Source organism: Drosophila miranda, assembly GCF_003369915.1.
Source record: "Drosophila miranda strain MSH22 chromosome Y unlocalized genomic scaffold, D.miranda_PacBio2.1 Contig_Y1_pilon, whole genome shotgun sequence".
In the NCBI taxonomy this organism is placed as follows: Eukaryota; Metazoa; Arthropoda; class Insecta; order Diptera; family Drosophilidae; genus Drosophila; species Drosophila miranda.
Window position 1 is genome coordinate 15231812 of NW_022881603.1, and position 26483 is coordinate 15258294.

Below are 26483 nucleotides of genomic sequence, written 5' to 3' on the forward strand. Positions count from 1 at the left end.
GCAGCGAAGTGTCTCCGACAATGTCCGACAAATAGAATGTCGAGGAAAAAGTTATACCCTCATGAAACAGATGTAAGAACCGGTTACCAACAAACACAAGTGACGACTCGCTTACGAAGAACTTGTGGGATCTGAAGATGTCCCACTTTTATTGAAATTTCATTTGGTGAATAAATAGATGGCCACTATCAGGCCATAGAGACCCAAGACCTCGGAAAATATCTGTATCAAAATTAGACCCACAAACAGCTTCGGCTGCTGTGCAGCTGCACGAACACCAGCATCGCCCACAACGCCAATGGCAAAGCCAGCCGCCATTCCGGAGAGACCCACAGCCAGACCGGCGCCAAGATTGAGGAATCCCTTGTAGGTGGGGTACATCTTTATCAACGAACCGGTCAACAGCGCCGACACGACCAGTCCATAGATGGCTATAATGCCAGGCATTACCACGGGAATGATGGACTTCATTATCAGCTCCGGATGCTTGACAGCCATCGATGAGATGCCAATGGCCGACTTGGCAGTCCCATAGGCAGCTCCCAGCGTGGAGAAGACAATACGGCTCAGGGTCTATGCGATGTGCCTTTAGCCTGGGCATAATTGGTATCGAATCAAAGGTTTAAGATTAGAGAGTAAAGCAAGCTCAACAATTTATTCGTTTTGGAAAGGTTATGAAGTTTATATCAAAGACCGTATTTGGATTTATATTAAAAAACATTTTATTTTCCAATGTTAACAGTCTTAACGATAGTGGAAAACTCATGGTTAACGTAATCATAGGGAGAGCCGAAATAGCTGTAGCCGTAAAAGATCCTTCTAACATAATCATAGTAAACTAATTACTCAGTTTGGTGTATAATACAAGACACAGAGGCGCGTTCTTCCCCTATTTACCCTGCAGTTTAGACAGAAAGTCCATGAGGAACTGATGTCGGGTACGCAGCTCGATGAAATTGCGATGCTTAAGCTTGGCACGCATCCGCCTAATGAGCTGCTCCCGATCACGTGCCCCCATTTTCATTTCGGTTAGAATGACCTTGTCTTCTTCGCGCGTCCACGGCGATGACTTGGTTAAACTGTAGGGTGGTGATGCAGGTTTTGATGTACTGGCGGCCACTGAGGCTGGAGAACCAGCGGACGCGTCCTCAGCGGTTGTGAAGTTTGCCAGACTGGCTACCACATCCAGTTTGCAGTCCTCGTCGCTGTCAAACTGTGTCGTGATCATGTGCTGGGGGGTATTGCCAGCACTCACACGGAGCGGCTCCAGCTCCTCCTCCTCCGACTGTCCCAAATCCATTTTGACGGGGCTAAAAGACTGCGGGGAGATGGACATGGCCAGGCTTCCGCCACTGTCCGACAGGAACTCCCGTTCATCCTGGTTGTCGGGCTCCACTTTGGGCACAGAGAGTGTTGCTGTTGGCTTCTGCTTGGCCAGGGCAATGACGCGGATACCAGCTTTGTTATCCGTGGCGTCGCGGGAACTTTCCTGGTCGATCAAGGTGCGCAAACGTTTGGCACACTCAATGGCTGGCGAGGGTGGCGGCCGAGACTCATGGATTACCACCATTGGCGCAACATTGTAGCGGGGCTTAGGCTGCGACTGGTTCTGAGGAGAGCGTACATTCTTTGTGGGCGATTTTCGTTTGTTCAGGTGTGGGGACAGGCCCGACAACGGACTCAATCCAGAGCTATTCGCCTGTTTCCGTGGCGACATTTCGCCAAAGTTGATGGCCGTTTTCCTCGCATTCGGATGATGGCCCTGTGAATGGTTGGCATTGGGCGTACTGGTCGCCCCAAAGTTTTGATTGCTATAGAGGCTGGCATTCAAGCGCACGGCATGAGCTTTCAGTGTCACATCGTCGCACATCTCGATAGAGGTGCTACTGTTCTGCTCGTCGCCAGTTGTGTCAATGATCAGGCCACGACTCGCATCATCTTCTTCACTCCGGTCAGCCGCATCGTCACTGTCCACCGACGTTGCCAGGCTCAGCAGCTTCTCGCCGTGTTCCCGAATGCCATGGACACAGGTCAGGGCATCGGCAGAGCCGGCTGGCAAATCGTACAATTGCTCGTTGTAGATGCTGGCAGCCATGAAGGGGAGTTTGGCGGGTAGCAGGATTTTGGAGCCATAGAACATACGTCCATTGATGTACTTCAATCTGCATGCTGCTGAAGGCTTCGGTTGCGTCACAGGGTCCGCGTAATTGTGAACAGTCTCTGTATACTCGCCGGTTGTGTTGTGCTGCAGCTCGTTCAGATTAAACGTTTCCACAGGGGGCATCATTCTGTACAAATTAATAAAATATGAATTGACTAGTTGCATTTCAGGCATCAGCGTATCAATCATTTTGTTACCTTTTTGGGGCTTGCCTTGAGGGAATTGCCGCACAAACCAATCGCACAGAAACTGATTGCCCTTGAGCAAGGGCATAATCTTATTTTCCACCTTCTTCATGCTCACACTGGGCAGCTCGGCCAGCTCGCTGAGGCATGCATAGATCTTTCTTATCTGGGCGGGCTGCTTGCAGAAATATATATTCAGTTTGTTGATAAAATTGCTGGCATTGCTGATCATAAAGTGCTGGAAGAATTTCCCCAATTCAGCAGCCTCCGCAGGTAGCAGAAAGTTGAGGAATACCTCTGCCAATTCGGGATAATCTGGCAAGAGTAGATTTTCCACTTTCTGTAAGGTTAACCACAAGTTGTAATCTTTTCACAAAGGAGAGGCAATATTATATTTTGTATGCTTACCAGATATAAATCGGACACTTTGTCATATTGGGGATCAAAGTTCTGCAGCAATTTAATGAATTTCTTGCAATCCTCCACTCGGTCTGCATTTAGCAAGGCCTCCTCCACTTTGTCATAGAAATTGTAGGCAAAAACTGTAGAAAGATAAATGAATGAGTACAATGTTCTATCCATCCACTTGACAAACCATTTGAACTTACTGGCATCGTTGCGGTTTTGTTCTTCGGAACCATCTGGCTGCAGCATGTGCCGGAGAAGTTCCTCCTATCGGTTGGCCTTACGAATGCGAGCAGTTTTATGATCGTCTCGTGATCGTTTTTGCTGCGTCGAAGTCGAGGGTTGCACCTTGTTGTTGCACAGCATTTTCAAGTCACCGAGCATCAGAGTGTACAGTTCGAGGGCCAGAAAGTGTCTGTGGACGATCTGTACAGGCTCACAGGCCACGTACCTTTCGGTTTCCTTCCGCAGGTAGGACGCGTAGGAGGTGATTAGGTGATGGCAGCGCTTCTGCAGTTTATATCGCAGGCGTTTGCGCAAACTGTGGTAGCGACTCTGTGGCGGGGATAGGCTGGACGAACGTGGCTTATTGCGCGACTTAATCCTTGGCTTAAATATTTGATAGCGCGCCCTTTTGCAGTTTCTGCCTGTCCCTGTAAATGAGTTCCTTTCGTCGCCTATCGGGGAAGCAAGCAACAGATCCTGCTGCGTAGTATCTGCCTCTTCTGAGTTTTCAGACTCGTTTATATTCAGAGAATTCGTCAACACATCTACTGTGTAGTTGATGGCAGGAGGTGCATCTTCGCCCAAGGGAGGAGGCGGTGAAGGCAGAGCCAGCACGCGACTGCATTCGGCGCTGGTTTGTAGCGAACGATTAATGTTCACCACATTGTCGGCCAAGTGTCCCTGCTGATCGGAAACACAGCCATCATTATTGCCTTTCGACGGTGTACAAAGCAGAGTCGCCTTTGCCAGTCCACTGCCAACAATGGCGACACTCGCACCACCATCAAACGATACCAGGTACAGTAGCCGACAAAACTATGCACATGAAACATCCTTGGAGATGGCTTTTCCTACGATGTCCATTTTTAATATCAATATTTTCTCGCAGCACCAAATGAAGCTGACGGTGAGCATTGGTGAGGAGAAGGTGGAGGTGATCTGCATCACGCTCAATGCCCTGCAACTGTCCCTGAACATTGTCGTGTACGCCGTGATCAATCCCTCCTTTATGAGAAAGAACTCTGTTCTCTGCCTCAAGGGCACCTCAGATGTGTGCATGGGTATCTGTTGCTTCCGTGCCATTGGGCGGAGCTGGCGCCGATGTCGGACCCGACGCCAGCAGCAACCCACGGCCGAGGACTGCGTGGTCAGCAGTGTGGCGCCTCATCATTTGCCGGCGGACGAGGTGATGCAGTGTGGCTGCGCGAGCTGTGCCAGCGACTCCGATTGTCAAAACGATGCTCACTGTAGAACAGCTGTGGGCACCTTTACGCTAGTGAAGGATTCCCAAGAGGAACAACATTCCCACTCCCATGGACATCCAGAGCCAGAGGTGTTCACCACCAGATCAAGCTCCTGCCTGCACGCAAAAGACTCGGCACCAAACGATGATTCGATCAGCTCTAGCTTTATTATAATCACTTAGTAAACGACCATTCAATAAACATTACTTAAGTTATATCAGCATGGTATTGTAACGATCCAGGAGACGTTGCCAGATCATGTTGGTCTAGCGTCGTGCTTTGGCTTGGTCTCCATCGAACACTTTGTAGTACGGATCCCCCGGGAGTATTTTATGTATGACGATGTGCATCATGTCCTTCTTTTCATCCTCCTTCTTGTGCAGTGGACGCACCATCACAATTTTCGTGGTGTTTCTTCCCAGTGTCGTATTTCTTGCAACAGTTGTGTTATCTTGCGATTGAACGTGGAAAAGACAGACGCCAAGCACCATCCAAAAGCCGACGAAATGAAAACATTCTAGCACCAGCAGCGAAGTGTCTCCGACAATGTCCGACAAATAGAATGTCGAGGAAAAAGTTATACCCTCATGAAACAGATGTAAGAACCGGTTACCAACAAACACAAGTGACGACTCGCTTACGAAGAACTTGTGGGATCTGAAGATGTCCCACTTTTATTGAAATTTCATTTGGTGAATAAATAGATGGCCACTATCTGGCCATAGAGACCCAAGACCTCGGAAAATATCTGTATCAAAATTAGACCCACAAACAGCTTCGGCTGCTGTGCAGCTGCACGAACACCAGCATCGCCCACAACGCCAATGGCAAAGCCAGCCGCCATTCCGGAGAGACCCACAGCCAGACCGGCGCCAAGATTGAGGAATCCCTTGTAGGTGGGGTACATCTTTATCAACGAACCGGTCAACAGCACCGACACGACCAGTCCATAGATGGTTATAATGCCAGCCATTACCACGGGAATGATGGACTCCGGATGCTTGACAGCCATCGATGAGATGCCAATGGCCGACTTGGCAGTCCCATAGGCAGCTCCCAGCGTGGAGAAGACAATACGGCTCCCATAATACAGAAGAAGAAGGCATACTTCGGCTGATCAAGCGTTGCCTCAGGGTCTATGCGATGTGCCTTTAGCCTGGGCATAATTGGTATCGAATCAAAGGTTTGTGAGGACCCATACTGGGACCCTCACATAGTAACAAGAATAATAATAATAATATTAATAATTGGATTACTCACAACCATATGCTATAGTAGTAAATAAGCTAGTTATGTTTTGCATAGCCGAAATCCCGCCAAACGGCCAGCTCACACGGAACAACCGCAAAGAAGCCGGCGAGGAGAGGGAGCCATGCTCAGCCGGCAGCAGAGCGGAGCTCTTTCGGAAAAGTCCCGTTGGCCCGAAAACGAGCGCGCGGCGTGGCGAGAACGTCGAGCGACCGTAGCGAGAGAGGGAGTCGATTCTGGGAAGTGAGCGAAGACGGAACGTCGCGGACATCGAAGTGAAGAGAAAAAAAAAAGTGTTGAACGGCCGCGCGCCAGAGAGGAGAGAAGAGCATGGAGGAGCTGCGGGAACACAGGCGCCGGATCCGCGGGTGAGCTGGCCGCTGGCCAAGGTAGTAGTAGGAGTAGGAGGGAGTGCGAGGGGAACCAATCCAATAAAACTTCGATCATAGAATTAAGAACGCGTTGGCTTCCATTTATTTTCTCTGGTCGGACCACCGACTGCGGTCATCTCTCCACCCCCTCCCCACCCGTTTTCCTGACTGTTCTCGGTCACTACGCTCCCGCTCTGACTCTGGCAACAGGGTTTTACCCTGCTGGAGTGAGAAGTGGTACGCGTTTCGACAGAGGCGCCCCCCCTCATCCTTTTCCTTCACCTCCCCGGACCCGCGGCCCACTTCGACCTTGGCAACAGGGGTTTTACCCTGCTGAAGTCGGGGAGTGCAGCGTCTCGGGTGAGTTTCGCGCCGCCCGGCCCAACGCCGCTTTCCCCCCCCCCCTCCCTAATTTCTCCCGAAGGCCCCGTCGTTGACGGCGGCTCGGCGATCCCTGCGCCAACGACCCGCCTCCCCCCCCCCAGTCTCAACGTCTCAGCAACTTACAAATAAACTGTAGGTGACCCTGGGCAGACTGAGACTGACCCCAGCCTAGGATCACTACTTTACAGATGGCGCCCGAGCAGGGACTGTTGAGACAATTCAAACGATAGTTTTCTGGGGGGGATTTCACCCTTCGTGGCCTAAAGACCCACAAGTAGATCGCGTAGGTAGCGCCGCATCAAACCGAGGAGAAATTTATAGGGTATCAATAAGAAAATACGATACGAAGACGTACCAGCAGCGAGCAAAGCGTGGCTGAAAAGCTGTACAATCGCCGTTGGCCGTCGGCAAATGAAGAGGAGAGAACGGGAAAGAGGAAATGAGAGAGGAAAACGACAGAATGAAAGTACAGCCCGCAGCCAAGCAAAGCATAGTGATGCCCTTCCCATGTCCAGCAGAAAGAGAAAAAAAAAAATCCAAGCGAAACACCAGCGACGAAGCAGCACGCAAAGCAGAACGAAAATTCTGTGGTCCCCGTTATCCTCAGGCAAAACCATGCGGGATCATAGCGCCCGGTACAGTGGGGAAAGAGCCAAGGGCAGCCAGACCTCTGTTACATCTCAGTGGGGAGAGAGGGGGTGAAGACCGGAGAACAGTTCTGGGCGTCGGCGGCGGGCATGAGCCGAACGACCCACGAGTATAATACACGAAATTATCCCTTTCTCATACTACCCGCACCCCCCGATCTTCGACTATTTACCTAACCATTCGCCCGCGGCTCTCTCGCGTGGTGTTCTCGGCCGACTCCGAGACGTCGACGTCGGCAGAGGCTCGGCCGTTCAGCCAGACCCAATATAAGCCGGGTTGTATACAACGCAAGAGAGAGTCATCCTCAGCATTCGGTCAAACATACAACGTGTGAAACAGAGTGATCCCCTGCCTTCGATCAGTACACAACGCGCAAAATACAGTGGTCCTTATCCCGCAGCATACAGTGGTCCCTATCCCGCAGCATACAACGTGCGAAAGACAGCGATCCCCGCGTCTTCTGTCCACCTCGCGCTCCCCCCGAAACTGAACACGAACCAACGGATTCTAACCGGAACAATCCTGCAGAAACCAACGACTGAAGTACCCTTGAACAAGCGCGTGTTAATTGCCAGCCCCCGTGTCCAGGCCCACGACCAAGACGGCCCACCGGTAATTCACTACCGAATAGCCTCGCACGCGTCCTCGCCGTTTAAGGATTCAGAGCCCCGTCTTTCGCCGCGTCCTTAGCTACGTTTTTCGACTCCTCGGGCGACGCTCCAGACATTTGATCGTAGACCACGTGCAGCAACAGTGACCCGGACCAACTCAACATGGGAGTCAAGTGGATTTCGGTCAGGCGCAAGACCGAGTTGGAGATGATTACCGCGGAGCTTGGGTTAGACAGCGCTGGAACTGTCGAAGAGTTGAGACGTCGACTCGCGACCTTCGCAAACTCGGCCGATTTACCAAGTACGGCGCGTTCTCGGTTGGAGGAATTGGAGGCCCAGTACGGAGTCGCCGTGCCTCCAGAGGTTAAACCACTTTCCCCCCGCCCTTCTACACTCGCGCCTCTTAACCTACAACCCCATCCCCCGGCTGCGTATGATGTCGTACCCGCCAGTAGCCGTAGTATCGTGGCGTCGGGATCCGCTGTGCCGGCAGAGAGCCTACTCCATGGCATCGACGTCGGTGCCGCGCAGAGAAACCTGCACGGTAGCAAGGACCCACCAACGAAGGGGTCCACCTGGAACGAAGAGCATTTTAACGCTGCGATCACCGAGAAAATGGTCCGCTGGGGAATCGTGTTTGATGGGTCCGGCGATCCGTTAAGTTTCCTGGAGCACGTGCAAGAGAGGGCAGCCACTTATAAGATAGATCTACGCCACTTATCACAAGGAATCCTCGTGTTGTTGACCGGTCGGGCCGAGAGTTGGTTTCGAACGAGCCGCCTTAGTGGAGAACCATGGGAGACCTTTCGCAAAGAGTTTTCAGAGTTTTTTTTGCCTCCCCGGTACTTTCAACGGCTAGAAGACGAGATCCGAACCCATTTTCAACGACCAAAAGAAGCGTTTAAAACGTACCTCGTGGACATTCGACTAATGATGCAGCGCGCGGGATACACCGAGGCTCAGGAATTGGAAAGGATATACGATAACATGCTCCCGGAATACCAGTTGTTTACGAGACGAAAAGATTTTGATTCTCTCTCCGAATTAACGCAACTGGTTGCGAACTTCGAGGTGACGCGTAACAAGGGACCGTCGGAGCTCACGGGCTACGCGAACCAAGCACGAGACACCCATCCGCGGGAAACTTTAGGGCCAACGGCTGGTCAACGAGGACCAAGGAATCACGCGGCCGCGAGGACACAGGATCTCCGGCACGATAGAACCCAGGTGAGGGATTGGTCGACGGACTCGCAGCAGCCGGATGTCAGGAATGGAACCATCCTCCAAGACGCCGACCCCATAATCGACGTGCAGCATGCTTGTAGGAACTGCGGCGGGTCCGGACACTTTTCCAGGGAGTGTAAACAGCCCCAAGTCTTGTACTGCTGGGACTGCGGCCGTCGCGGGCTACGCACCATCGAATGCTGTCGCAGGAATTCGTCGGGAAACGGACAGGCGCTTCACTCGGCAGGGGACCGGGCGAAGACCGCCAATCCCACCCCGAGGCAGTAAAGGGAACCCTGCGGCTGGAGAGAGGACGAATTCGCGCGCAAGTAACCATGGAAGGAGAGGACCTACTCGCTACTCTGGACACAGGCGCCACACGGAGCTTCGTTAGCGAACGCAAAGCCCTGGAGCTGGACAACGGACAGAGTATAGCGATGGTGCGAACGACGATCAGATTGGCGGATGGGTCCCTCCGGGAATTGACTCAGGCGCTGATGGCAGACATACGACTAGGAGATCAACAAGTAAAGATGCCGGTGCTAGTAATGAAAGACGTGCTGGATGACGTCCTCCTCGGGATGGATTTCCTATGCGGAATAGACGCGACCCTGCAGTGTGGAGGAGTCCCCTTGCGCCTGCAATTTAAACACAGCCATGATACCAGGACTCAAGACATAGGATCCCCAGCCCGCCTGGATCAACCTACGAATCTCAGCCGAGACCGGGTCGCCCAGCATCAAGAACCGACGAGGAACGACGTGCCGAACGAGGAGCGCGTGGCCGATCCCCTGGGATCCATGATGGTGAGGTGGGGAAAATTTGCGAGGGACGACGTACCAAACGAGACGTGCGTGGCCGTTTCTTCAAGGAATTCTAGGAATTCGGGCGAGGTCTCGACCCCGGCAGGATACCAACCCGGATGGACATCGGCGCTCCCCGGCCTCGACCACAGAGCCATGCTGAAAAACCCCTTCCGGGTACACGAGGTACAGCAGCGATCCAAGAAACGAGTGCGATTCGAGCCCGGCATCGGCGACAACGGGCCCCGCCGTAGGCGCACCAGGGAACGGACACAGGGAGCAACAGTGGCCACCGTGAGTATATCCCAATTGCCCGACGTTTTGGCCCCTGGATTCGAGCCCGAAGACGACGAACCCCTGGAACCCCGGATCACCGAATGGTTGCAACAGGAACTGAAACAATTCGACGGCCTCAGCGGAGTGTCCCCCATTGCAGAACACACCATCGTGATGCGCGACAACAAGCCTATAAAACAACGTTATTATCCAAAAAACCCCGCTATGCAAGCCGTCATTAATAAACAGGTCGACGAACTGCTTAAGGAAGGGCAGATTGAACCTTCGAAGAGTCCACATAGCGCCCCAATTGTCCTCGTGGGCAAGAAAACAGGTGACATCAGGATGTGCATAGACTTCCGACAGTTGAACGCGCGATCAATCCCCGACGCGTATCCCCTCCCCAGGATTCACCACATATTGGAACAGCTGAGAGATGCCAGGTACATATCGACCCTGGACCTGAAGAGCGGCTACTGGCAAATTCCGCTTGCCCCAACCAGCCGCGAGTGCACGGCGTTCACCGTGCCGGGCCGCGGGTTGTTTCACTGGAAAGTGATGCCTTTTGGCCTTCACTCCGCCGGCGCGACCTTCCAGCGAGCACTGGATAGCGTGATTGGCCCCGACATGGAACCACACGCATTCGCCTATCTTGATGACATTATCGTCATCGGGCACACCGTGGAGGACCACATGCGGCATCTTGGGACAGTTCTACAGCGGCTGCGCAAGGCTAATCTTCGACTCAACAAGGACAAATGCAGCTTCTTCAAACGCAGACTGAAGTATTTAGGACACGTCATCAGCGGGAACGGCATACACACGGATCCTGACAAGATCGCCGCAGTGCGCAACCTGAAACCTCCGGCAGGTGTCAAGGAACTTCGCCGATGCATCGGTATGGCCTCCTGGTACCGGCGGTTTGTACCCAACTTTTCCGAAATAGTAGAACCCATGACGGCGTTGTTAAGGAAAGATCGGCAATGGAAATGGTCGGAAGAACAGGAGAAAGCCTTCGAGGAGTTGAAGATCAGGTTAACCGAAGCGCCGGTCCTCGCCTGCCCTGATTTTTCTGAAAAATTCTCATTGCAAACCGACGCTAGCGAACAAGGATTAGGAGCCGTCCTTACACAAAAGATAAGGGACGAGGAACGAGTAATAGCCTACGCGAGTCGACGCTTGTCCAAAGCCGAGGAGAACTACTCCGTTACTGAGAAGGAATGCTTGGCAATAGTGTGGTCAATCCGCAAGCTGCGCTGTTACTTGGAAGGATACCGATTTGACGTGATCACGGACCATCTCGCCCTCAAATGGATCAACTCGATCGACAACCCCACTGGACGGATAGCACGTTGGGCTTTGGAGCTGCAGCAATATCAATTCGATATTCGCTATCGCCGAGGGAAGCAGAACGTGGTAGCAGATGCACTTTCCCGCCAACCATTGGAGTTACTACATCAAGCTCTGGAGGAGGAGTCACAGTGCAAGTGGATCAGGAAAATGTTGGCGAGAATCAGGCAGCAGCCGGGCAAATATGAAGACTACCGAAGCGAGAGTGGACAACTGTATCGGCGCCTGCACACCGTGCCCGAAGAAGAAGACTCCACCCCATGGAAACTCTGCGTCGCTGCAGAACATAGACGACGCGTACTAAAAGAATGCCATGACCACCCGACGGCCGGACATCTAGGAATCCGAAAAACAAGCACACGAGTCGCCCAAAAGTACTACTGGCCAGGCCTGTTCCGAGAAGTCGCCAGATACGTTCGCCAATGCGTAGTGTGCCAAAAATACAAGGTGAGCCAGTTCAAACCGGCGGGGAAAATGTTCACCAGACAAGTTGACGAACCCTTCAGCGTGTTATGCGCCGACTTTGTTGGGCCGTTGCCCCGCTCCAAACATGGAAACACCGTCCTCCTGGTTTTCTTCGACGCATTTAGTAAGTGGGTCGAACTGGTGCCTCTACGCAAGGCAACTACGCCACACCTGGAAAGATCATTCCGAGAAAGAATCCTAAGCCGCTTTGGTACCCCTCGTACCTTCGTTTGCGACAATGGGGCACAGTTTACCAGCCGATCGTTCAAAGGATTCTGCAAAAGGCTAGGGATGGAACTTCAGCATACTGCCCCGTACACCCCCCAACAAAATCCAACAGAACGCGCGAACAGAACAATTAAAACGATGGTGGCGCAATACATCGACGGAAAACAGAACACTTGGGACGAGCTCTTGCCAGAAATCACGCTCGCGATCAACTCAAGCGTGTCCGATTCGACGCGATTCAGCCCCGCGTTTTTGATCCAAGGTCGCGAGCCAAGACTGCCAGGCGCCTTGTACGACGAGGTTACGCCAGGAACGGGAACTAGCATCGCCGACCCGGAGACCAGGGCACGACAGATGAGAGAGGTGTTCGAAATCGCAAAAACAAACTGCGACAAAGCATCAGAAGAGCAAAAACGACATTACAACCTCCGCCGTAGGGAATGGAAACCGGCTATTGGATCCCAAGTGATGTTACGTCGCCACACTCTGTCCAAAGCAGCCGAAGGCTTCGCCTCCAAGTTGGCCACGAAATTCGAGGGACCATACCGGGTGACCAAGTTTCTCTCTCCGAATCTCGTCCGATTACAGGTTCTAAACGGACGTAAGCAGCGATCAGCCAGTTTGAACGACCTGAAGGCGTTCTACCCGACCATCGACGAAGATGACGAAAAGACCGACCAGATCAGGACGGACAGTGAAGACGACCCTGACCGAACCAATATACAACAATCTTGATTACAACGCAGATCTACTCAAACCGCCACGACGATGCTGACACCCCGGATACACAGAGACGAAACCAATCAGGAACCCGGATATCTTGCGAGGAACGACGCACCGAACGAGGCGTGCGTGGCTGCTCCTCCTGGACACATCCGCTTCGGGAACCCGGATATCTTGCGAGGAACGACGCACCGAACGAGGCGTGCGTGGCTGCTCCTCCTGGACACATCCGCTTCAGGAACCCGGATGTCCTGCGAGGAACGACGCACCGAACGAGGCGTGCGTGGCTGCTCCTCCTGGACACATCCGCTTCAGGAACCCGGATGTCCTGCGAGGAACGACGCACCGAACGAGGCGTGCGTGGCTGCTTCTCCTGGACCCATCCGCTTCAGGAACCCGGATATCCTGCGAGGAACGACGCACCGAACGAGGCGTGCGTGGCCGCTTCTCCTGGACACATCCGCTTCCGGGACCCGGACATCCTTCGAAGAACGACGCACCAAACGAAGCGGGCGTGGCTGTTCCTTCAAGGGCAAACCGCAACCGTGATTGTACCGAAGGGACCAACCAAGGCCGACATTTTGGAGATTCTCATTAAGTCTATAACCGCTCCGCCGCACTCATAGAGTATCAAAGTATTTCTTGCCTGTAGTCAACAAGTCCATGCCTATTCACAGCTCATCGAATGCGAGAGACCCCCGCCGTCGGAGAACTACGACAAAAGCCAGGCCGGAGCCCCCAGTCGACTGGGAGATCATCGAGGAACTGATTCTTCGCCCCACTCCACGAGAATTCCAAGTCCACCCAGAGGTCCTCAGCTGGGAAAATTTATGCGGCGACGTCGTAAGCTGGCCCCGCATCGACCAGATCATCGAGGGGCACGATTCAGACCCCGATCACGTCAATATTACAGGAGACGTGGCCCAGACGTACAGGGACCCAAGCCCTGGCAACGCCGCCAGAGCCACGTTCACCCATGCTCAGGGCCCCAGCCAGGTCAACCCCGACCAGGTCGCCGAAGACCACGCGCAGGGCCCTGGACACGCCACCATAGGAGAAGCAGCCGACTACACCGCTCCGGGTCCGAGCCCCGACGAGGGGGCAGAGGCCATCACTATCCCTGACGGGCTGCCAGGTGCCACCGCACGCGGATACCGCCAGCAATTCGAGCCGACGGAGTTCGAAAAAGAGGTGCTCCGCTGGGAAGAGCCACCGCTTCCGGCACTCTTCGGGGCCCTTGATACGCTCAACCTTCTCGAACGGATAGACGGGTTGGACATCGCCCCCGAAGATGCAGGACTACCGGCCGTCAGCAACTTTGACGCCATCCTGCGTCCCGAAGACATCGCCACCGAAGATGCAGGACTACCGGCCGTCAGCAACTTTGACGCCATCCTGCGCCCCGAAGACATCGCCACCGAAGACGCAGAGCTACCGGACGCCTGCGATCTGGACGCCATCCTACATCCCGAAGGCGGCCGTCCGGAGATACCAGAAACGTCGACCCCCAACCCAGCCGTTCGTTGGGTGACTGGGGAGGCGGATTGGAGAGTACGTACGCCCGACGGCCGGCTGCCAGACACCCTGAAAGCCCGGCTCCTGGCACAACTCGTCAACCCGCGGCGTAAAGATGTCCGATTCTTGGCAGAGGCGGACAACACCTTCTTCCAGGTCCACATCAGCAAGACGAGCAAAGTGACTATTCGCTCACGGGCCCCCCGAAGTAAGGAGAGGGTGTGAGGACCCATACTGGGACCCTCACATAGTAACAAGAATAATAATAATAATATTAATAATTGGATTACTCACAACCATATGCTATAGTAGTAAATAAGCTAGTTATGTTTTGCATAGCCGAAATCCCGCCAAACGGCCAGCTCACACGGAACAACCGCAAAGAAGACGGCGAGGAGAGGGAGCCATGCTCAGCCGGCAGCAGAGCGGAGCTCTTTCGGAAAAGTCCCGTTGGCCCGAAAACGAGCGCGAGGCGTGGCGAGAACGTCGAGCGACCGTAGCGAGAGAGGGAGGCGATTCTGGGAAGTGAGCGAAGACGGAACGTCGCGGACATCGAAGTGAAGAGAAAAAAAAAAGTGTTGAACGGCCGCGCGCCAGAGAGGAGAGAAGAGCATGGAGGAGCTGCGGGAACACAGGCGCCGGATCCGCGGGTGAGCTGGCCGCTGGCCAAGGTAGTAGTAGGAGTAGGAGGGAGTGCGAGGGGAACCAATCTAATAAAACTTCGATCATAGAATTAAGAACGCGTTGGCTTCCATTTATTTTCTCTGGTCGGACCACCGACTGCGGTCATCTCTCCACCCCCTCCCCACCCGTTTTCCTGACTGTTCTCGGTCACTACGCTCCCGCTCTGACTCTGGCAACAGGGTTTTACCCTGCTGGAGTGAGAAGTGGTACGCGTTTCGACAGAGGCGCCCCCCCTCATCCTTTTCCTTCACCTCCCCGGACCCGCGGCCCACTTCGACCTTGGCAACAGGGGTTTTACCCTGCTGAAGTCGGGGAGTGCAGCGTCTCGGGTGAGTTTCGCGCCGCCCGGCCCAACGCCGCTTTCCCCCCCCCCTCCCTAATTTCTCCCGAAGGCCCCGTCGTTGACGGCGGCTCGGCGATCCCTGCGCCAACGACCCGCCTCCCCCCCCCAGTCTCAACGTCTCAGCAACTTACAAATAAACTGTAGGTGACCCTGGGCAGACTGAGACTGACCCCAGCCTAGGATCACTACTTTACAGGTTTAAGATTAGAGAGTAAAGCAAGCTCAACAATTTATTCGTTTTGGAAAGGTTATGAAGTTTATATCAAAGACCGTATTTGGATTTATATTAAAAAACATTTTATTTTCCAATGTTAACAGTCTTAACGATAGTGGAAAACTCATGGTTAACGTAATCATAGGGAGAGCCGAAATAGCTGTAGCCGCAAAAGATCCTTCTAACATAATCATAGTAAACTAATTATTCAGTTTGGTGTATAATACAAGACACAGAGGCGCGTTCTTCCCCTATTTACCCTGCAGTTTAGACAGAAAGTCCATGAGGAACTGATGTCGGGTACGCAGCTCGATGAAATTGCGATGCTTAAGCTTGGCACGCATCCGCCTAATGAGCTGCTCCCGATCACGTGCCCCCATTTTCATTTCGGTTAGAATGACCTTGTCTTCTTCGCGCGTCCACGGCGATGACTTGGTTAAACTGTAGGGTGGTGATGCAGGTTTTGATGTACTGGCGGCCACTGAGGCTGGAGAACCAGCGGACGTGTCCTCAGCGGTTGTGAAGTTTGCCAGACTGGCTACCACATCCAGTTTGCAGTCCTCGTCGCTGTCAAACTGTGTCGTGATCATGTGCTGGGGGGTATTGCCAGCACTCACACGGAGCGGCTCCAGCTCCTCCTCCTCCGACTGTCCCAAATCCATTTTGACGGGGTAAAAGACTGCGGGGAGATGGACATGGCCAGGCTTCCGCCACTGTCCGACAGGAACTCCCGTTCATCCTGGTTGTCGGGCTCCACTTTGGGCACAGAGAGTGTTGCTGTTGGCTTCTGCTTGGCCAGGGCAATGACGCGGATACCAGCTTTGTTATCCGTGGCGTCGCGGGAACTTTCCTGGTCGATCAAGGTGCGCAAACGTTTGGCACACTCAATGGCTGGCGAGGGTGGCGGCCGAGACTCATGGATTACCACCATTGGCGCAACATTGTAGCGGGGCTTAGGCTGCGACTGGTTCTGAGGAGAGCGTACATTCTTTGTGGGCGATTTTCGTTTGTTCAGGTGTGGGGACAGGCCCGACAACGGACTCAATCCAGAGCTATTCGCCTGTTTCCGTGGCGACATTTCGCCAAAGTTGATGACCGTTTTCCTCGCATTCGGATGATGGCCCTGTGAATGGTTGGCATTGGGCGTACTGGTCGCCCCAAAGTTTTGATTGCTATAGAGGCTGGCATTCAAGCGCACGGCATGAGCTTTCAGTGTCACATCGTCGCACATCTCGATAGAGGAGCTACTGTTCTGCTCGTCGCCAGTTGTGTCAATGATCAGGCCACGACTCGCATCATCTTCTTCACTCCGGTCAGCCGCATCGTCACTGTCCACCGACGTTGCCAGGCTCAGCAGCTTCTCGCCGTGTTCCCGAATGCCATGGACACAGGTCAGGGCATCGGCAGAGCCGGCTGGCAAATCGTACAATTGCTCGTTGTAGATGCTGGCAGATGCATTTCAGGCATCAGCGTATCAATCATTTTGTTACCTTTTTGGGGGCTTGCCTTGAGGGAATTGCCGCACAAACCAATCGCACAGAAACTGATTGCCCTTGAGCAAGGGCATAATCTTATTTTCAACCTTCTTCATGCTCACACTGGGCAGCTCGGCCAGCTCGCTGAGGCATGAATAGATCTTTCTTATCTGGGCGGGCTGCTTGCAGAAATATATATTCAGTTTGTTGATAAAATTGTTGGCATTGCTGATCATAAAGTGCTGGAAGAATTTCCCCAATTCAGCAGCCTCCGCAGGTAGCAGAAAGTTGAGGAATACCTCTGCCAATTCGGGATAATCTGGCAAGAGTAGATTTTCCACTTTCTGTAAGGTTAACTACAAGTTGTAATCTTTTCACAAAGGAGAGGCAATATTATATTTTGTATGCTTACCAGATATAAATCGGACACTTTGTCATGTTGGGGATCAAAGTTCTGCAGCAATTTAATGAATTTCTTGCAATCCTCCACTCGGTCTGCATTTAGCAAGGCCTCCTCCACTTTGTCATAGAAATTGTAGGCAAAAACTGTAGAAAGATAAATGAATGAGTACAATGTTCTATCCATCCACTTGACAAACCATTTGAACTTACTGGCATCGTTGCGGTTTTGTTCTTCGGAACCATCTGGCTGCAGCATGTGCCGGAGAAGTTCCTCCTATCGGTTGGCCTTACGAATGCGAGCAGTTTTATGATCGTCTCGTGATCGTTTTTGCTGCGTCGAAGTCGAGGGTTGCACCTTGTTGTTGCACAGCATTTTCAAGTCACCGAGCATCAGAGTGTACAGTTCGAGGGCCAGAAAGTGTCTGTGGACGATCTGTACAGGCTCACAGGCCACGTACCTTTCGGTTTCCTTCCGCAGGTAGGACGCGTAGGAGGTGATTAGGTGATGGCAGCGCTTCTGCAGTTTATATCGCAGGCGTTTGCGCAAACTGTGGTAGCGACTCTGTGGCGGGGATAGGCTGGACGAACGTGGCTTATTGCGCGACTTAATCCTTGGCTTAAATATTTGATAGCGCGCCCTTTTGCAGTTTCTGCCTGTCCCTGTAAATGAGTTCCTTTCGTCGCCTATCGGGGAAGCAAGCAACAGATCCTGCTGCGTAGTATCTGCCTCTTCTGAGTTTTCAGACTCGTTTATATTCAGAGAATTCGTCAACACATCTACTGTGTAGTTGATGGCAGGAGGTGCATCTTCGCCCAAGGGAGGAGGCGGTGAAGGCAGAGCCAGCACGCGACTGCATTCGGCGCTGGTGAGTAGCGAACGATTAATGTTCACCACATTGTCGGCCAAGTTTCACTGCTGGAAGGGAACGGAGACACCAGCTCCGCGTATGTCCGAATCTGTTCCGCCTCCAAACATAGTTAACATTGATGGTCAGCAAGGATGATTGGCGTCCCTTCTTCTTAGCTGCGGATTTTCGCTTTGTTTGCGACTTGTTTGGTGGCTCTTTGAATGCTGAAACAGTGGCACCCCCGTCTGGGATGGCAGCCTCGCCTGTACTCTCGGGCAATTGCAAATCCTCACCGATTGCCTCCCGCACAAATTCAATATACGATGCACTGGCTACAGCAGAAGCCTTGGCTGGCTTTACAGTGCGCCTGGCACGTTTCCTTTCCCAAGTTTTCTGCAAAATATTCAAGAATTCAGGCGACTATAGAAAATTTTCCGCAATTTATAAACATTCAGGGATGAGAGAAACAAAGGTAAGCAACTATCGATAGCCGCGCAGCCAACAGGCGCACTACCACTTGCAATCGGTAGTTGCCGATAGTATTGCCAATGCCTATCGCACTTTTGACTGCTGGCGTGTGAGGCGAAACCATATTTTTTGTTATTAATTAAAATTACCAATTATGGCGAGGAAAGTATCTAATTTAAAATTTCAATTTCAGTCTGATCGTGCGACAAAGTCGACTACGAGTCGACGATCGGCACTGGCAGCTGTTCACTGTACACACAAAAACTGACCACGTCACAGGGAAATCTGCATTCCAACATGAGCAAAGTAACCTTTAAAATCACGCTAACCTCGGACCCAAAGCTGCCTTTCAAGGTGCTCAGTGTACCGGAGGGAACCCCATTCACTGCCGTGCTCAAATTCGCATCGGAGGAGTTCAAAGTGCCCGCAGAGACGAGCGCAATCATCACCGACGATGGCATTGGCATCAGCCCCCAGCAGACGGCCGGAAACGTATTCCTGAAACATGGCTCCGAGCTGCGTCTCATACCCAGAGATCGTGTAGGACATTAGCTAGTTCAGCGTATTTCCCGCTTGAGATTTTCCCCTCCAATTAAATGTAATATGAAGAAATCCTCACCTGCATGTAGTATTGCCAGGCACTGGGCAGTTCCTGGTAGCGTTCACGAGGCGTCAGCACCTGACCTCCTTCGAAGCCCAGTAGGATGTGGTTGACGGGCGGTGCCCGCTCGTGATCGATGTAATACTTGACAGGATTATACTGATACATCTCGCGCAGCTCGTTAACCTTGAAGAAAATTCTTCTGCCCGACTTGCCATGAAGCCTATCCTTGGCCATACGCTTGCAGGCAATACGCACAGGATCGGAGCTTTTGCGCAGAGGTCTCTTTGAATTCTTGATGTCAGTCATATGCTTCTCCAGGCCCATGGCTATCAATTGGTACTCGGACGGAGCGTAGGCGCTTATGTGCTGTATGCGCGGCTTAAAGACCAGCTCGACGGCTTCCTTCAGGTTCCAGCAATTGAAGCTGGCGTCTGTGGCAGCCCTCTGATGAAGATTCTCCAGCATTTCCTTGGGTTTCTTGGCCATGGAATAGAGTGTGGGATGCGAGTAGGTTTGCAGGTAGCTCTGGGTGAGCAGTTGAGTGTGTATACGCAGCTGCTGTTGCAGCGTATCGTGCTGATACTTGGTGAATCCCTTGCCACTGACAGTGGGCGAGGCTGGTTGAATGTTTCTCAGGTTTTCGAACTGTTCATCGTACTCCGCAAGACGTGCTTGCGAACCGAGATGTACTCCCACGCGAAATTTGTATCGTAGGGCTTCATATAACGATCCTTGCTGTATTTGGATGATGTAGGCGGTTCCGACTGCTCTGAGGCAGCGTAGTCTAGGAAGGGATCTGGCTCAGGAGGATTGTAGAGGGGTGGACTATTTGCAATAACCTTCGCCAGCTGGAAGCAATTGGGTTGACCATCCACCGGAACGGCAATCAGCTCTGGGGGCTCATTCGCATCCGCCTCCTGCGGCACAGCAACGGGAACGGGCATTAACATTTCCATATTATTCTCCATACAAGGTGTGGGTATTACACTCGGCTGAAAGGAATCTACTAATGGCTGGTGGGCAATAATGGCTGGCTGCTAATCAAAATCAATATGCCGCGATACTTGATCAATGGGGTCAATCGTAGTAGCGCTATCCAGGAATTTCTGTGGGGTTTCCAGTTCAACGGATTCGAATGATACTCCCTCCTGAAGGAGGCCGGCATACAGTTCTGAGACCAAGTCAGTGAGCTCCTTCTTCGATATATTAACATCACGTAGCTCCTCGGCGTTTTCATACTCCGAATCAATATGGTCAGCAGCCACATACTCCGGATCTTCAATGAGATCGTCGTCATCACCGAGAAAGTTATTATCTGCGACAAAAGGAAGAATTAGTAAGTCAACAGGAGATTAACTAAACTCTTCAGGAACTGCATCCAGTCGGCATCAGTAGCCGTCATGTCGGGCTCGAATGTATCACTTGGCTCCAAGTCAGGCGGCACAAATCCCGACTACAAGTCCTCGATAGTAGTCTCCTGCAGACATAGTTTGGAACGCGTCCGCGTGGCAATACGCAGGTCTTCATTGCCAGCAATATGTTTGTCAAGCGGCACCTTGAAGCATCCATCATCTGAGAGCTTGACATACGACTCTTCAGTGTTAGTGAGCGGAGTATTTGGTGTGCAGGGATTGGAGTCCAAGTCAGAGGCAGTGGTGTTTGGATCGTCGTCAGACTACAAAACAAAGACAACATAATAGTGAAGGTGCTATATAAATGCATTTCTGCCCACCTCGTGGAAGTCGTCTTCCTTGAAGGTATACTCCTCATCCTCCTCGTCGGAATGAAAATCATCGCGTATCAGCGCCTCTATTCCGTTGGCGTCGGCCGGTGCATCGTTCAGGGAAGACAGACTAATGCTTGGAGTGCAATTCAGCTCCCTCGACTTCGCACGGGTGAGCTTGGCCACCGACGGAGTATCTGTGATGATGATGGCACCACGTTTTTGCTGCTCGGCCGACTCCAGCTTCTCCCTGGCCATCTCATCCACCGCCTTCAAGGTGACCAATGCGAGCACATGATCGTTGCGAACCACACTGCGCACCACCTTGTGCATATCTTCGCTGCTAATGGAATTGTCGCGAGCCACCTTCCGCAGCCGGCGATCTATTTCCTTGGCATCATCGTCCACCTGAGAGTCGAGACTGTTTCGGTCAATGCGGCGACGCTTTCTCGTTCGCTTCGGCGTTGAGCTGGGCTGCTGGCACCGTCCGACTTTTTGGCACTGTTGGGCATTGTTTCGAGACATTTATATTCTAAATTTCAGCAGAAAAGATTAACTTAAAAACAAAAATGCCAACAGTGTGTCCACAAAATTCCGTCACCAAAATTAGTTGATGGGGCTCTTTCGATAGCCAACTATCGCTTCTAATACGTACAATGGCAGTGTGTACTCACTGTACTATCGATTGCCGATTCATCGAAAATTGTTGTGGAATTTTTGTCCAGTTGCCGGGTGTTTCCAAGGCTAAATATTTTATGCACAAAAAATTGACTGCTGCTGCCGACCTTCTCAACCGTGAGTGCTCTTTGAATTGAATGTTATTTTATTGTGTCATACGCGGGTAAGCTCTGAACTTAGTGCGAATCACATGCCCCATGACTCCACCCTTTGCAGGCATATGAAATGACGCGAAAGGTAACTAAGTTGGCGCTTACCAGTCGCGTCATTGTGCTGGTGGTCCAACTTCTGGCAAACTTTGCCACGCCCGACCATAAGCCGCAATCGGAAGGCCCCAAAAAGAATGGACCGTTTCCTTGGCTGGACGAACTGGTCCTACAGAGCTTATCGGGCCTACGTCACTGGGATGGCGAGTACTTCCTGCACATAGCCAGCAATTTGTACACCTATGAGAACACCCTGGCGTTCTATCCTCTGTATCCCGTCGTTGTGCGTCACGTGGCACAGGCGTGCCAGCATTTGGGAATAACATTGTCCCGAGACGCGCTCATCTTGCTCGTGGCAGTTGCCCTCAATGTTTTCATTTTCTGCAAGACGGCCAACGTACTATACAAGCTAACCCAACGGATGTTCAACGACCACAACAAGAGCTGGAACGCGGCTTTGATTTTCTGCTTCAATCCGGCGTCGATATTCTTTAGTGCCGCCTACTCGGAGACCTTCTTTGCCTTCGCTAGCTTCTCCCTTATGCTGGAGTGCATGAGATCTGAAAAGGACTTTCGGACTCTTCGGCTGGGAGCTGCCTTGACTGGATGCTTTGTCTGTCGCTCCAATGGACTCCTAACCCTGGGATTTCCCTTGTATTTTCTTGCTCGCCACATTCTGCTCTCTACAAGCTCGGTCCAGCGCTGGCAGCTCTTCAAAATGGGCCTGGCAATGCTTGTTGCTCTTGGAATCCTCAACACATACTACTTCTACATCTTCCGACTATACTGCTTACCAGATGTTAAGGAGCAGCATGCCCAGCACATCGTGGACTATGCCAAGGAAAGGAGCTACTTGATCTCTGGCCAGGCATCGGTTGGATCGCCCTGGTGCGGATACACCCTGCCGTTCCCCTACACGTATGTCCAATCGCACTACTGGGATGTAGGATTTCTGCGCTATTACAAGTGGAAACAGCTTCCCAACTTTCTGTTGGCACTCCCCATGCTCCTCTTCATGCATTGGCACTGCTACGACTACATCAGGAAGCTCGTGGCCAACACATGGTCGAAGATCAGCCCGGCCGAGTACCAAGGCATCCTTAAGGAGCACATTTCTTTCCCATTCGTTCTACACGCCGCTGTGCTCACCCTCGTCTGCACGTTGTACGTTCACATTCAAGTTTCCACCCGACTCTTGGCCTCGGCTACGCCCGTGTTCTATTGGTTTTCCGCCGATTACATGCCCAACACATTCCAGCTCTCTTTCCGCTCCAAGGCGGGGGCACTGTTCATATGGTGCCTCACATACAGCCTGGTGGGTACTGTTCTCTTCAGCAACAACTACCCATGGACGTAAGGTGGATAAGAGGATAAGGAGCACGAGCGCTGGCTGCCAAAGAGACTGTACATCCGAAAGTATGAAATTTCTAGCATGTAAATATTATTCATAATGTTGACCGCAAAATTGAATTAAATTTTTGAACTACGACTAATCGATGTCAGCTCATGCCAGCCGCACATCACTATGTAATGCCTATCGATTTCCAAATCAGCTGTTGGGGTGAAGAGCAAAAACAAAGTAAAACAAAGCGAAAATTGTTTATCTGGACGAGACGAGGGAATAAAAAAACCATAAATGGATGGGCTGCACCTACATAAGATAAGCGACTTGCGCTCTCCAGAAAGTCCGGGCAAGGACGCCACAAGCAGCAACATGGAGCAGCTTTCGGGTGTTATGATAATCATCATTATCAGTGGAGGTGTGCTCACATCCTTAATGCTATTTATCTTTGCAAAGCGACAGATAATGCGGTTCCAGCTGCGTGGACGTCGCGGCCCTCATGTTCCAGTAGGCAACGACGCCAAGAAGGTGCTGCGTAGGGAGATCGAACGGCGATTGGATTGCATCCAGAAGATAGCGCAGGAGCCAAAGCTGCTCTGGACCGACGGCGACAAGTACATATTGCCGCCGGAGCAGGAAGAGCCTCTGCAGCCCTATTACTACAGAATGAAGGCTGTGGACGACGTGAAACTGCTGGAATCTGAGATCGCCCGGGCCGATGGCAGCTCAAGGCACGCCCACGAGAGTCTTCGTGCCTTTCTCCTTACCACGCTGTCGATCCCACTTACCGGTGCGGGCCAGCGCATGATTCACCAGTATTGCGATATGTACGAGCACGCTCGCCACGATCCCAACGAGTTTGGCAAGGACGAATACGAGGCGTATCACCATTTGTTGCTGAAGCTCTTGGAAGCGTAAGTACACACTGCTCCAGTCTGGCTAGATTTCTAATGAAACTCTCTTTTAGATCCAAGCAGCTGAATAATTACAACTCCAGGAAGGCCTCACCGGCCCGCACTCCACGAAAGCAAACCAAAATGCACTCTCTACTGGATCCGGCTCGACTGCATCCTCCCACATCTTTAGTCAATGTGCAACCGAGCAGTGAGCTGACTTCAGGCCAGCATGCCAAGGTGAACATGACACTCGGCCTTCAGGGCGTCCCTATCGACGGCATCGCAGAGCTGGCAACCAATCCTCTGCATTTGCAGGCCCCAGCCGAAAGGGATCTCATTATACGCAGCAGAATCAAGACGCCCACACTGGACGACATCATTGTGGAGGCGGACCACCATCAGAGCGGCGATAGTACTGCCGTGGATGGGGCGGAGAATGAAATAAGGAGCATCTCCGCTATGCAATTCCAAAGGAATGCCAGTAATGTCTAAGCCATCGCCCAACGAACACTCATAATAACACTCACCCCTACAGAAACAATCGATAACCGCTTTGGTTCTTCCAATAAAATATGCATAACAAAATAAAACAATTTAAATATAATCCTTTCAGTTAAATGGAAACCTACTTCTTGCAGGGATCCTTGTCTTTTTCGGCGCACTTTTTCTTCTGCTCCTCCTCTGCGCACTTCTTCAGCTCCCCCTCTGCGCACTTGTCAGCCAGTTGGGTATACACAATGAGATCAAAGAGACGACACGAATAGCCCGTCTCATTGTCATACCAGGCAATCAGCTTGACAAAGTTATCGCTGAGAGCAATGCAGGCCTTGGCATCGAAGACGGATGCAAAGCGCGAACCGTTGAAGTCGGAGGAGACGACCTCCTCCTCCACGTAGCCAAGGATCCCTTTCATATCACCCTCGGCTGCTGACTTGACGGCCTTTTTAATATCATCCAGCTTAGCGGGCTTGTGCAAGCGACAGGTCAGGTCCACCACAGAGACATTTGGGGTGGGAACGCGGAATGCCATGCCCGTGAGCTTCCCGTTCAGAGCGGGAATCACTTTGGCCACTGCCTTGGCAGCGCCTGTGGATGCGGGTATGATGTTGCACATGCCACTGCGACCATCACGCCAAGCCTTGTTGCTCGTCCCATCGATGATCTTCTGGGTGGCGGTGGCGGCATGTACAGTGGTCATCAGACCCTCAACAATTTGGAACCTGTCGTTCACCACCTTGGCCAGCGGGGCCAGGCAGTTGGTGGTGCATGAAGCGTTCGATATGATCTTCATGTCCGGCTTATACTTGTGCAGGTTCACGCCGCACACGAACATCGGTGCATCGGACGAGGGGGCAGAGATGACCACCTTCTCTGCGCCCCCATCCAAATGGACCTGGCACGCCTTCAGGGTGGTGAAGCGGCCCGAGCAGTCCACAACAGTTTTTACGCCCAGATCCCCCCACTTGAGCTTCTTGGGATCGGACTCCTTCAGCAGCTTGATCTTCTTCCCATCGACCACTATTGTGTTGCCTTCCAGAGAGATCTTCTTGTTGAAGATGCCATGCGTGGAGTCGTAACGCAGCATATAGGCCAGGTACTTGGGGTCCATTGAGGGGTCATTGATAGCCAGCACTTTCGCCTCCTTGCGCATCAGACAGTTGCGAAGAAACACGCGACCGATGCGTCCAAAGCCATTGATTCCGAGTCCAGACATCTTTGGATTCTCGCGTTATTAACAGGTATAATTTCAAAAATTGCGTTTCTTCTAAAATTTATTATCTCGAGCTCGCTGCGAATGAAAGGAAATTCTGAAACAATGACAAAGGTACAAACAAAAAGACAAACAGGTTCAAACGGGTGACTTTTCAGTCTCGTTTCACTGAAGCAGTCGAGTAGATCGTACGAGGAATTTATGGTTCCCAAATGGAATTTTTTACCTTTGATTGGTTGTTCCCCCACACCTGAGCATGGCTCCGTATGAATGGATACATGAGTGCCATGAATATTCGTAGGAGTGTAGTGTACCGATACTCAGAATACCCGTTAGTCATGCGAATAGGAAAACTATCAAAGCAAATCTCACCCAGTGGCAGGTTTAAAAAACAGATATCGCACTTTTATTTTTTGCATCTTTTGCATGTATGATTTTCCTTGATAATGATGCACTTGATTTTTGTCATAATTGTAAAAACAATCGTTTGTTCACAGGAATGGCATGTACTCTACGAATACTGGGTGTATTACGCACCAGAGTATAAATCAATCGAATTCGTCCAGCTTCCAGAGCTTCTCACAACAATTCAGATTCGACCTTTACACTGGGTGGAGCAGGATGAGGTGGAACTGAAGACCGACCCGGCCCAGCTGTTGCCCACAGGCATTGGGAGTCCGATTCAAGGGTCATTACTCACCTTTGTGTGGAACGCCACTTCATATCCCCCCTCCCATCCCAGGCGGCCCACCCACACAACTTTTTCCTGCTTATCAGATGACGTGGGCCAAAGTACCGAAATTTCAATTCCAGAAACCTCCCC

At 52.0% G+C, this 26483-nt stretch overlaps 9 protein-coding genes and 1 pseudogene across 10 annotated transcripts; 5 read left to right on the plus strand and 5 right to left on the minus strand.

The window, feature by feature from the left end:
• Positions 1–114: 114 nt before the first annotated feature.
• Positions 115–5295, minus strand: LOC117191303 (V-type proton ATPase 16 kDa proteolipid subunit-like). Its single transcript, XM_033396209.1, has 2 exons — positions 5240–5295; positions 115–505 (listed from the first exon to the last, which is right to left on the minus strand). Exon 2 carries the CDS (start codon positions 496–498, stop codon positions 160–162), a length of 339 nt encoding a protein of 112 aa, XP_033252100.1. The 5' UTR covers positions 499–505; positions 5240–5295; the 3' UTR covers positions 115–159.
• Positions 699–21339, minus strand: LOC117191305 (annotated as a pseudogene).
• On the plus strand, positions 3617–4435 carry LOC117191295. Its single transcript, XM_033396203.1, has 2 exons — positions 3617–3774; positions 3866–4435. Exon 2 carries the CDS (start codon positions 3872–3874, stop codon positions 4400–4402), a length of 531 nt encoding a protein of 176 aa, XP_033252094.1. The 5' UTR covers positions 3617–3774; positions 3866–3871; the 3' UTR covers positions 4403–4435.
• Positions 4791–5401, minus strand: LOC108159192 (V-type proton ATPase 16 kDa proteolipid subunit). The gene is given in 2 exon segments (XM_017292247.2): positions 4791–5297; positions 5300–5401. Coding segments are annotated over 2 exon segments (477 nt in total). The 5' UTR covers positions 5385–5401; the 3' UTR covers positions 4791–4905.
• LOC117191293 lies at positions 13191–14627 on the plus strand. Its single transcript, XM_033396201.1, has 2 exons — positions 13191–13842; positions 13909–14627. The coding sequence occupies exons 1-2, from the start codon at positions 13215–13217 to the stop codon at positions 14289–14291; spliced, it is 1011 nt and encodes a 336-aa protein (XP_033252092.1). The 5' UTR covers positions 13191–13214; the 3' UTR covers positions 14292–14627.
• LOC117191302 lies at positions 15368–16410 on the minus strand. Its single transcript, XM_033396208.1, has one exon. It carries the CDS (start codon positions 15967–15969, stop codon positions 15559–15561), a length of 411 nt encoding a protein of 136 aa, XP_033252099.1. The 5' UTR covers positions 15970–16410; the 3' UTR covers positions 15368–15558.
• LOC117191304 (ubiquitin-fold modifier 1) lies at positions 18694–19112 on the plus strand. The gene has a single exon (XM_033396210.1). It carries the CDS (start codon positions 18798–18800, stop codon positions 19050–19052), a length of 255 nt encoding a protein of 84 aa, XP_033252101.1. The 5' UTR covers positions 18694–18797; the 3' UTR covers positions 19053–19112.
• A 169-nt stretch (positions 21340–21508) lies between the features above and the next one.
• Positions 21509–23300, plus strand: LOC108159189 (GPI mannosyltransferase 2). 2 transcript variants are annotated; one of them, XM_017292243.2, is made up of 2 exons: positions 21509–21668; positions 21722–23300. In XM_017292243.2, the coding sequence occupies exon 2, from the start codon at positions 21731–21733 to the stop codon at positions 23066–23068; it is 1338 nt and encodes a 445-aa protein (XP_017147732.2). In that variant the 5' UTR covers positions 21509–21668; positions 21722–21730; the 3' UTR covers positions 23069–23300. The 2 variants fall into 2 exon arrangements, with proteins under 2 accessions (XP_017147732.2, XP_033252087.1); XM_033396196.1 differs by having other exon boundaries at positions 21510–21622.
• On the plus strand, positions 23104–24548 carry LOC117191292 (uncharacterized protein C1orf43 homolog). Its single transcript, XM_033396200.1, has 2 exons — positions 23104–23967; positions 24021–24548. Exons 1-2 carry the CDS (start codon positions 23348–23350, stop codon positions 24439–24441), a joined length of 1041 nt encoding a protein of 346 aa, XP_033252091.1. The 5' UTR covers positions 23104–23347; the 3' UTR covers positions 24442–24548.
• LOC117191291 (glyceraldehyde-3-phosphate dehydrogenase-like) lies at positions 24502–25770 on the minus strand. The gene has a single exon (XM_033396199.1). The coding sequence runs from the start codon at positions 25661–25663 to the stop codon at positions 24575–24577; it is 1089 nt and encodes a 362-aa protein (XP_033252090.1). The 5' UTR covers positions 25664–25770; the 3' UTR covers positions 24502–24574.
• Between the last annotated feature and the right edge of the window lie 713 nt (positions 25771–26483).

Bases quoted from the DNA above. Each gene is read 5' to 3' on its own strand.
- LOC117191293 (XM_033396201.1), top strand. From the start codon at position 13,215: ATGCCTATTCACAGCTCATCGAATGCGAGAGACCCCCGCCGTCGGAGA. The intron at 13,843-13,908 runs ATGCAGGACTAC...TCGCCACCGAAG, and splicing joins GTTGGACATCGCCCCCGAAG to ATGCAGGACTACCGGCCGTC.
- LOC117191302 (XM_033396208.1), bottom strand. From the start codon at position 15,969: ATGGATTTGGGACAGTCGGAGGAGGAGGAGCTGGAGCCGCTCCGTGTG.
- LOC117191291 (XM_033396199.1), bottom strand. From the start codon at position 25,663: ATGTCTGGACTCGGAATCAATGGCTTTGGACGCATCGGTCGCGTGTTT.
- LOC117191304 (XM_033396210.1), top strand. From the start codon at position 18,798: ATGAGCAAAGTAACCTTTAAAATCACGCTAACCTCGGACCCAAAGCTG.
- LOC117191295 (XM_033396203.1), top strand. From the start codon at position 3,872: ATGAAGCTGACGGTGAGCATTGGTGAGGAGAAGGTGGAGGTGATCTGC.
- LOC117191303 (XM_033396209.1), bottom strand. From the start codon at position 498: ATGGCTGTCAAGCATCCGGAGCTGATAATGAAGTCCATCATTCCCGTG.
- LOC108159189 (XM_017292243.2), top strand. From the start codon at position 21,731: ATGACGCGAAAGGTAACTAAGTTGGCGCTTACCAGTCGCGTCATTGTG.
- LOC117191292 (XM_033396200.1), top strand. From the start codon at position 23,348: ATGGATGGGCTGCACCTACATAAGATAAGCGACTTGCGCTCTCCAGAA. The intron at 23,968-24,020 runs GTAAGTACACAC...ACTCTCTTTTAG, and splicing joins TTGCTGAAGCTCTTGGAAGC to ATCCAAGCAGCTGAATAATT.